The following is an 11,129-nucleotide window of genomic DNA, read 5'->3' on the forward strand; positions in this document are numbered from 1 at the left end:
ACATCGAATGGGTCAACTCGAGCCTAACCTAGAAATAAATCTAACCTAGCCTAAACTAACCTAACCTAACCTCACGAAACACAATTAAACTGATTGTGTTGTTCCGTTGTGTTTGCTGTACCTTTTTATTCAGCTTCGGCTTAACCTACATAGAGGTTTAACCTATCCTAACCTAACAAAACCTGACCTATAGTATCAGGCAGAAAATAGACTGAAGTAGGTCTATAAATCAATTTAATTACGATAAAAAGCAAGATAAATGTGCGTCTAAATTTTTAACCACCTGTAGTACAATGAAATGAATTTTATTGTGTTACAACGGGACAACACAATGAGTTTAATTGTGTTACGTGAAGTTAAGTTAAGTTAGGTTAGGTTTTTTTAGGTTAGGATAGGTTTGACCTCTTTGCAGGTTAAGCCCAAGCTGATTCAAACGGTACCGCAAACACAACGGGACAACACAATCAGTTTAATTGTGTTTCGTGAGGTTAGGTTAGGCTAGGTTAGATTTATTTCTAGGTTAGGCTCGAGTTGACCCATTCGATGTAGCACACATTTGCTACTGGAAAAATATGCTTCGAGAGCTTTACGTGTAGTTCAATAAATTTCTGTTAATTCAGGTTAGGTGAGGTCAGGTTCTGTTGTGTAAAGTTATGTTAAATAAGTTGACATCAGGTAAGGGTTGATCCTTCACAGTTGTCGACATGTTTTTGAAGTGAAAATTTGCATCACTGGCATTATTTTGAAATTTATTTGCCTCAGTGCATGATTTTTCGTCATTTTTTGAGGTTATGGCTCAACCATGACGTGATGGGTGATTTTTGATACCGAATTTGAATTCAGCGCCCCAAAATCCACAGGAATACGTGTGTCTTGTTACCAGATGCGCACACTTTTTTTTGTGTGGCTGTGTAATCTTTCACACCAGAGGAAGGAGGAATCCACATATGAAAAGCATAATACTATGATCAGAAACCCCACGCATTTTCCTCCGTGGGGTTTCTGATCTTCTGATCCACTATCCTCTATACTAATTTGTCACTTTTTGCTCAAATGCCCGTGTGGAAATAACCCCATTTGGCCCTATTACAAGTCGGGCTCTAATCGGGGGCTAGTCGGGTTATTAATTTTGACAAAGTACCCAGTCGGGGACTAATCGGGGACTAGTTGGGCTTTCTGTTGTCAAATTTCAGTCGAGGCCTGGTCGGTGGTTGGTCAAGGGCTAGCCGGGCCTTTTTGTTCATTAATAATTTCTTTTATTCTAAAACACTAAGAATATATTTAACAATAATTTTACACTGTTTTTTGGAGAGAAGATTTATTAATGTTAAATTCATCTCAAATATACTTAATAAATAATTATTACGTTAATAATTTTGTACGAAAATCAACTTTTTATAAAAACAACGACCAAAATCTTCAAAAAGACGTAATCTTATTTTTTTGTAGTATTTTTTAGAAAATTGCGAATTTCTAGGAACATTTATAAATACCTTTGTATGAAATTTTAAGAAAATCCATATTGGAAAAGATACATATAGATGTAGGTGAAAAGTTCGTCGAAAGTCGTGAGACTCTAAATTTGTACAGATGCTTATTTTTAAATTAATCTGAAAGGTTTGCCATATGTAAATGAAGTCTAATCCTTCATGTAGTTGAAATTGGAAAAAAATTTTTTGTTTTGTTTAATCAGTGAAGAGCAGTATACCAGTAGTAAATTATTAAGCACGGTACAGCTCAGATTTCGCTACCACCTGCATTTGAGTCTTGCGGTTCTGGACTGGTAGCTTTAAAGAAAATCCGCAAGGGCGCGACGCGGTGCCTCTCGCGCAACAGAAATGACGCGTCGAGTGTTTAAGACAGCAGTCCACACGTAACGAAGCATAATTACCTGAAGCAGAGACTACCATGACCAATATGGCGGTTCCTTTAGAGCGAAGCTCTTCCATTGATGCGTTCCAGCTGAAGTTTTTTTTTAAATTTAATATTCCAAAAATTTGGGGGAATTTTAGTTACATAAATGTATGCATTTTTAAGCGTAGGATATGTTCCCTATTAAATCTTAGGTAAATTTGAGCACTTTTATTATTTCAAAAATGTTTATAGAGATTTCCGTAAAGAATTTTTTGTTGGCAAACTATTAGGGAATGTTCCACAAATTTTGGGGAGTTTGGTTAATATTCCACGCGGTTGTATTATTATATGACCCCTACTAGTACCCTATCAGGCCCCGACTAGGATAATTCGGGGCACCTGACTAGCCCCCGATTAATCTATCGTCACGCTACTGGTCGGGGGCTAGTCAGATGACCCGACTAGCCCCCGCCTTTAAGTGGGATCGAATATTCGGGAAACAGACTAGTTCCCCATTTGAATTTCTACACGGGTGAGAGATAATCGGGACGTAAAATATGACATTTTGCGTTTTAAATATCTTTAAACAAATTAGAACACAAATATAAAATTGAAATACTACTGTGGACGTGCGATCTCACGGACGCTGTCTACCTTCCTTGGCGAAAACGCGACTAAAACTAGAGTTACTAATAACGGTATAGTTTCGATGAATGTCAGGAGGGCCACGAGACCGCACGTCCATACTTCAAGATTAAAATACAATATTTCAGGAAATCATTGTTATGCAAAAACTAAAAATCAAATTTCCAATATAATTAATTTCTGCAAATTAATTTTTGTAATTAAATTTGCTGGTGCTTTTGTAATTATTGTTACCTGAAAAGCTCGATCGGTAGCGATAATATCAATATGATTTTTTGTTCTTAAACATTGCAGCAATTCTTTTGAGTCATCCGTTGGACATTCCAAAAGTTTTGCTAATTTTTTTGCTTGTTTTTTGGCTAGTCCTGGCTTGTTCAACGCCCATGGAGATAGCGCTGTTCCACTTTGGGATATACCTCGATGAAACAAACCTGATAATAAGTAATATAAAATTTTATAAGAGATTAAAAAAATGTAGTAGGGAGTAGTGTAAAATGAATTAGTGTTTTGTCTTTTTGCGGTAGCAGTGGATGTTGAAAATAAAAGAAGGGAAATCACTCCAAGTTTAACAAGTTTATTGTAGAAAACACCAAATGCCGTACACTTGATATTCACCAGTCTTGCGGTCTAACATAAAGCGGTGTTACATGAGAGGATTTTCGCAAAGAATGTTTTCAGTGCGGAGATCAGAAAAAATATGAATCTCGCTCGGTCAACGCGATCGATGCTGAGGCGAACGAAACCGAAAACGCACGAAATCAGACGTCGGGTCTGAATCGATATTCAGGAGCGTATGAACAAAAACGGCACACTATTGAAAATCCCAAACAATTAGGTTTTAAATAAATAAAAACATGTTCTTCAGATTTTTCGGGCAATTGCGGCCGAATTCCTGACATCTTTTTTTTTAATTTAAATTAAAATTTTTTTTAGTAAAATACCTTTTGAAAGTGGACTCATCATGTGATAATGAACACTGGCACCACCTGCGCTCGTACCAAATATAGTCACTCTATTAGGATCACCTCCAAATTCTAAAATATTTTCGCGAACCCATCGAATCGACTGTGCTTGATCCTTCATTCCTTGATTTCCAGGAATTATTAAATCTTCTGTGCTTAAAAATCCTAATGGACCGAGTCTTCATTAAAAATGAAAAATATTTGTTCAAAATAAAATACATTTTTTGTAATATTTTTTGCCAAGAGTTTTCAAACAAATCGCAAAGTTAATTACCTATAGTTGACTGTGACGAGAATTAGTTCATGATCAAGCAAAAATTTTGGACCGAACGATTCAAAATTTCCAGCCCCAGTCAGCCAACCACCCCCGTGAAACCATATCATTACGGGGTATCTAATATTTTGCTTTGAAACCAAATTTGGATCCGAAATTTGGGGTGTATAAACATTAAGATATAAACAATCTTCATCCCCAACAACCTCTTCTTGGTTTGTAAAAACATCTCGTTGCGTACATATTTTTGGATCTTTTTTGGCAAATAATACTTTGGTCCAAGGAGCTGCTGGTTTTGGTGGCTAAAATTACAATAATATTTAAAATAAAATTTTAATAAGTAAATCTTTGAAAAAAAAACACGTTTCTTGAAATCTTACGTCTTTTGAGACTTCACATTTCCTCCCCTATTCCCCTTTTCCAACCTATTTTCAAAAAAGATCCTTTTTTTTGCTTTAAATTATTAAAACCCAATAAGAAAATCTAACTGTTTTTTGTTAAAATATAAATTTCAAAAAATTCTTTATCTCTTAAACATTTTTTTAAAACCAGTTGAATTTTGAACCATAAAATATTCATTGTCGCTAAAAAAGTTAAATCTTAACTAAATAATTTCTATCAAAATATTTGAAATTTGAATGATGTCTCTTCAACCAAAAAATGAATTTTCAAGCAAGAAAGAATCATTTTCTACAAAACAGTTGAATTTTAAACTAAATGGTTGATATTATAACAAAATAATTAAATTTATAACTAATTAACACAATTATCAACCATGAAAGATAAATTCCGAACAAAAAATGTAATAGTAGATATTTCCACAAAAAATTTTTATTTAAAATTAAAAATAGTTGGATTTATTAAAAAATACACATGTTTAACAAGTTCATTTATTTTTCAACCAAAAATTACTTTTCAGTAAAAAAAAAAAACCAAGAATATTAATTTTCTACCAAAAAAGGCGAATTTTCAAATAAAATGAAGAATCTTCAACAGAAAAAAATCCATTTGTAATAAAGTAGTTGAACTTTTAATTACAGTCGGCTCGGTGAGTCGGAGCGCTTCTCCTCCATCGGTTCGCTCGATTTCTCCCCCCACTATGCGTACAGTCTCGCGGCGTACTCGGATTCCCAGACCAGACATCAGTTACATCCTCGGCGAGTGGGGCCGCTCCTTCAGATACACATTCGCGACTTTTGTTACTGTTTTCTTTTTCCATTTTACTTAACACAATTCAACACACTCTTTTAACATAATAAAAATATCCACGTCTAATCTTGAAGACAGTTGAACTCGTACTAAACCAGCCCCCTGCCACGACTGTGTATGTGTATGGAGTAGTAGTTTTCTTACGATCCGGAGGGGAATTGCCGGGCAAACTAATCCAACAGATGGCGCTACAAAAAGTAGGTCTGACTTTTTCATTGAATTGCATTAAAAAAAAGCAAAAATAATTAAAAACTTGATGCTATTTGCAAAAATACAAAAAATATATGTATGAAAAAATAAGAGTAACTATTACTAATTATTTAAAAAAAGAAAAAGTCATGAAAATATGTAGTTTAATATGAATAAAATTTAATTTGGAGATACATTTTGAAAGCAGTTCGTACTTCACATTTCTATGATTTATTTTGTTAATATTATTGATTTTATTATTTGTTCTAGTTAAAAAAAATTATTGTTAAAATTATTACTGTAGCTAATAAAAAAATTTATAATATTTAAGACCTCATAATAATAATAATTTAATAATTTAACATAATAATTTTTTACGCTTTAATAACTGATCAGGAAAACTTTATATTGTCTTAAATGTATGTTAAAGGACTCATAATATACAAATAATTTTTTTTATTATTCTATTTATTTGTTATAAACAAATTTGATCAACAAATTGACAAATAACTTTATTATCGGTAATTTTTTTTCTTCTAAAAGTGCTTCACATTAATGTAAGAATGACATTTCATAACAAAAATAATTTAAAAGTTTATAATAACTATTGTTATCAACAATTCTTGTGGCAAAATATTAGAATTTGAGGTTTTTCAAATTATAATTTCCTTCAATCGCCGGAAAGACTTCAGTTTTTTCTAAATATAATAAATTTTTATTAATAATAGATAAAATATAACAGTTTAAATTTGTGTTAACAAATTAGATAAACAAATTCAAAATTCTGGTCCTTTCGCATAGAAATTTTTTGGTTTGCACTGGAAATGTTTTAAGATGTTGGAAGAATGACTGCTAGTCCCAAAAATATTTGAGAAGTTAACAATAACCATTGTTATGAATAATTCTCGTGACAAAATATTTTAATGTAAGGTTTTATCGAATTTTTTGTTTTCTGTAATCGCTACAATGGCTACTTATAATCCTAAAAAATGTATCTTTGATAATATTAAGTAGAATATAACAATTTACATGTTTATAAACAATTTACATAAAAAATTTCCGGATGTTGGCAGTTTTAATTGGAAAAAGTCGGATTTTCAATCGTAATAGATTGAAAATGAATCATAACACTGATGCACGCTAAGATTCAATCAATACAAAATCTTTTTACAATAACCCACCAACTTGGCCATTAAAGAAAATTTAAATTTGATAAAACCTTAATTTTAAAGATATTTTGTCACAAGAATTGTTAATAACAGTGGTTATTGTTAACAAATTCTAAAAATTTTGTGACTAGCAATCATTCGTCCAATAGCTTAAAACATTTCCAGTGCAAAAAAAATTGTCTATGCGAAACGGCCAAAATTTTAAATTCGTTTATCTAATTTGTTTGCAAAAATTTAAATTGTTATATTTGATCAAATATTATTAAATATTTATTATTTTAAGGAATATCCGAAGTCGGCCATTGAAGGAAATTATAAGTTGAAAAATCTCACATTCTAATATTTTGCCACAAAAATTGTTTATCACGGTGGTTATTATGAACTTTCAAATGATTTTTGTTATTAAATGTCATTCCTACATCATGATGATGCACTTTTAGCAAAATAATTTTTTTTACGGATAATAGGACTATTTGTCAGTTTGTTCATAAAATTGGTTTATAAGAAATAAATGGAATAATAAACAAATTATTTGTATTCTGTGAGTCCCTAAACATTCATATAAGACAAGATAAAGTTTTCCTGCTTAATTATTAAAGCGTAAAAGATTGTTATGTACAAAATTATAGTTTTTCCATACTTTGAGTGGAAAAATTATTAATAAAAAATAGAGGAGACAAAAGTTTGGCGAGTCAAGATCTATAGAATTTAATGATCTTTAATTTAAAAAAAAATTAAAAATCGAAAGAAAATTAAAGGCTTTGGACATTTTTGAATGAAAAAGTGAGTTTTCTCCACTGTGCGTCATGAGTACGGTATATTTTTTTATAGAGTTTAATAGCTTATAGTCTGTTTATTTTAAAAATGAGGTTTGCAATAATATCCGTCTTGTCATTGAATTTTTACCAAATTATTCAAACTTGAAATTCTTAAGATTTTAAAGGTAGAAAGATTCTTTACTTTGCAACTTAAGTTGTAGTCTTACATATTTTAATTATTATTGTATTTATATTAGATATAAGTGATATATTTTTTATTAGTTCTTCTGATCATGTATATTGTATACGTTTTAAATATTTTTGTCATTGAGGTCTTAAATATCATACATTTTTTTATTAGCTACATTAATAATTTTAACAATAATTTTTTTTAACTAGAACAAATAATAAAATCAAGAATATCAACAAAATAAATCATAGAAATGTGAAGTACGAACTGCTTTCAAAACGTATCTCAAAATTAAATATTATTCATATTAAACTACATATTTTCATGACTTTTTCTTTTTTTAAATAATTAGTAATAGTTACTCGTATTTTTTCATACATATATATTGTATATTTGCAAACACCATCAAGTTTTTAATTATTTTTGCTTTTTTGTAATGCAAGATTGTGCGCATAGTGGGGGCAGAACCGATTGAGGAGAAGCGGTCCGATTCACTGAGGCGACTGTAATTGATTTTTATTTTCTACCCAAAAATATAAATTTTCAGCAACAAAATTAATTTTACTCTAAATAGTTGAATTTTTAACCAAAAAAGATGACTTGTTAACAAAAAGGTGAATTTTCAACCGAAAATGTAATAGTTAAATTATCAGTTGAAAAAATTAATTTGTAACCATAGGGATGAATTTTCAACTAAAATGCTCGAATATTCAACGGGATTAGTTAACTTTCCAGGTAAAAAGATAAGTTTCAACAAAAAAAAAAGGTTTTTCAACAAAATAGTTCAATTTCCAAGTGGAATAGTTATAGTTTAAATTAAAAAATTCATTTTTAAACAAAGAGATATATTTTGAACTAAAAGGATAAATCTTAAGCAAAAAAATTAAAACATTAATGATTGAAGATTAAACTATTGTGTAGAAAATAATTGTTTTTAACTGAAAATTCAACTACTCCATTTTTGATTTGAAAAGTTATATTGTCGGGTAAAAAATTAATTTTCTTTCTTCAAAATTCGACTTTTTTGAAAGAAAATTTGTCAAGGAGTCTTTGATTGAAAATTTTAATATTTTTTAAAAGATTGTTTCCGTTTTGGTTGAAAATTAATTGTTTTATCCAAAACTTAAAGTTTCACATTATTTGATGATTTTTTTTAGATTTTAAAATTGAACTATTTGATTAAAAATTAATTTTTTGTTAAAAATGCCACTATTTGGTGCAAGTTGAACTACTTTGGTTACAAATTCATTTTATTGAATAAAGTTAAAACTATATGGTAAAAAAATAGTTTTTTTATTAATTCAACTATTCCATTTTTGGTTTGAAAATTAATCTATTTATTTAAAAATTAATTTTATTAGGTTGATAATCTTTATTATTCTTCGAATGAAAATTGAACTATTTGGTTCGAAATTCGTTTTTAGTTTAAAATTCAATAAATTGGTCGGCAATTGAACTATACAGATGAATATTGAACTATTTTGGTAATTTTCTTTCAACCATTTTGCTGAATAATCATACAATTTTTGTATTTAAAATTAAAATCTATTTTGTTTGAATTCAACTATTTTTTTGAAAATTAGTCGTTTTATTAAATTACTTTTTTGTTTAAAATTCATATTTTCAGGTAGAAAATGTAACTGTCGTACAGTAAATTTTTTTTTCTTTCTTGAAAATTCAACTATTTTGGTAGAAGATTCTACTATTTGTTTTAAAATTTCCTTTTCTTTTTAAATCGTCTTTTTGGCTAAAAATTAATTTATTTTGTGTTGATAATTGATTCAAAATTACCTTTTTTTAATTGATCTTCTTTCTCAGATTTTTAACATTTTCGTAGAAAGTTGAACGGTGTTGAACTGCCTTGTTGCAAATTTATTGCCTTAGTTAAAGATTCATCTATTTTGTTAAAAATTCGTCTTCTTTGGCTAAAATGAAATTTGGAACTAAAACTAAAAAATTTAAATTAATGAAATTTAGTGAAAATTTCATCTTTTGATCGTTTTATGTTCAATTCAATATGACATTAAAAATAAATGTTATTTAGAGAATGTTGAATAAAATTTAAAATAGTAATACGAACCTCGAACCTTAATTCTCCCAATGGAGGTAGTGCGTAGGGAATTCCTCTGTAAGATGCAAATTCTCTGTCTTTTCTGCTTTTCATAATAGTCCCCTCTATAGTACCATTTTTTATTCTAACAACAGGATTATATTTAGCAACAATTGAGCCAAGTGAAATCAATCCAACGATAATTAAACTCCAAGAAACCATTTTTCAATATATAATTTATATTATGTATATTTATTGAATTTTAATTATATTTTTCATATTTTTATCATTTCTTTAATTTTTAATTATTTAAAAATTGATTCTCAGTCACTAAATAAATCAACTTAAGTTCACTGTATCAGCTACGGTTCGAGACTGAAGGGCATAATTATCAAGGCTAAAATTCTGATCGTGGTCGAAGAAACCGGTTTAAACTTCAAAGTGCAAAACTGTATATCTAGATACATTAGCTCCTAAGATAACAAATTTTCTTACGATTTGAGATAAATATGCACAAAGAATTTTTTTAACTGAAAATTTAACTTATGCATTTTTGGCTGAAAATTGATATATTTTTAGTTGAAAATTCAGCTAATAAATTTTTCAATAAAAATTAAACTACTTGTTTGAACTACTTCGTGAACAATTTATTTTGTCACTTTAGCATTAAGGAGCTAGTAAATTATATGTAAAAAGAATATCTTACTTTATTAATAATTTTAACAATATTAAAAGTAATTTGTCTAATAATAATATCCAGTAATATTGTCATTGATATAGAATGTAATCATTGTAAATTCACAAAATTAAAATAAATTAATAAACAACTAAGGAATCGTCCAAAAATTACGTAAAGCATTTTTCGTAAAGCCCCCTTCCCTCCCATATGTCTAAAACGAAAATATGCATTATTCATTTAGAGCCCATTGAACCATTGTAATTGAAAAAATTCTTATTTTTCTTAAATTTGTGCAAACAAGCAGAAGACAATATTGTGTTCAGTTTTTGTATTTTACTTTTTTCCTATTTGTATAAACTTTTTTAATTACTATATATAGTCAAAAATAAGTTGATAAGTTTTTACTACACAGTAAGCCCCAGGAATAAATATTATCTTTAAATTGGATTAAAACACTGTTCACCGAAAAAATTTCCTCCATAAATTTGAAAATCCTCGCGGTATTCATTTTTTCAATCGTTTCACTTTATTCAAATTATTGTAACCAAAAAATCATTCACCTACGCTTACAAAACACAGGCTGCACTTTGGTTATATTATGCTTTATAGTGAACAATCAGAAAACTGCAGTTCCTTACTTTTTTTTGTAAAAAACCTTTAGTTTCTGTAGACCCTGATGAAGACTTCAAAAATTTTAAGTGGACGCTATAAAGTATAAACTAACCAAAGTGCCTCCGCTAAAAAATGAATTTATTAATATTGATAAGGAATAATTTGTATTTGTCAAATGTTGTAGCGCGCCTTCCAATTTCTCAGCCAGCACTTATTGGCAACGAATTTTTCTTTTCTTTAATTCTGCATGTAAATTGACAGCTTCCGGGCATTCAAAATGATTAAAAATGTAAAAAAAAGTTTCTATCAATGCTTCTCGCAAAATCTCTAAAATTGTTTTACACTTTCTTTCTTTCTTGCAATTATAAATATGAAAAAGTTTTCCTAAACATATTTATTTATAAGAAAATGTAAGTATATAATAAACAATCCATTCATTTTCCAGAGAAAAATATTAATTCTAGATTAAATATTTCATCTCATGAGCTTTCGAACAAATTTGTGACTTAGAAAAAACAAAATATTCTAGAAAATAAAA

The 11,129-nt window shown here is 29.0% G+C and overlaps 1 protein-coding gene across 1 annotated transcript in view; it reads right to left on the reverse strand.

Moving 5' to 3' along the window:
- The window catches only part of LOC117170072 (venom carboxylesterase-6-like), a 13,644-nt gene extending 4,002 nt beyond the window's left edge, over positions 1–9,642 (reverse strand). Inside the window, exons 1-5 of the mRNA XM_033356594.1 lie at positions 9,331–9,642; positions 3,736–4,037; positions 3,441–3,640; positions 2,734–2,930; positions 2,618–2,648 (exon numbers count right to left, since the gene is read on the reverse strand). Of these exons, the coding sequence (XP_033212485.1) occupies positions 2,618–2,648; positions 2,734–2,930; positions 3,441–3,640; positions 3,736–4,037; positions 9,331–9,522 (922 nt within the window). The 5' untranslated portion in view covers positions 9,523–9,642. The remainder of the gene's footprint in view (positions 1–2,617; positions 2,649–2,733; positions 2,931–3,440; positions 3,641–3,735; positions 4,038–9,330) is intronic.
- Between the last annotated feature and the right edge of the window lie 1,487 nt (positions 9,643–11,129).

This window comes from Belonocnema kinseyi, chromosome 3 (genome assembly GCF_010883055.1).
Source record: "Belonocnema kinseyi isolate 2016_QV_RU_SX_M_011 chromosome 3, B_treatae_v1, whole genome shotgun sequence".
Taxonomy (NCBI): Eukaryota; Metazoa; Arthropoda; class Insecta; order Hymenoptera; family Cynipidae; genus Belonocnema; species Belonocnema kinseyi.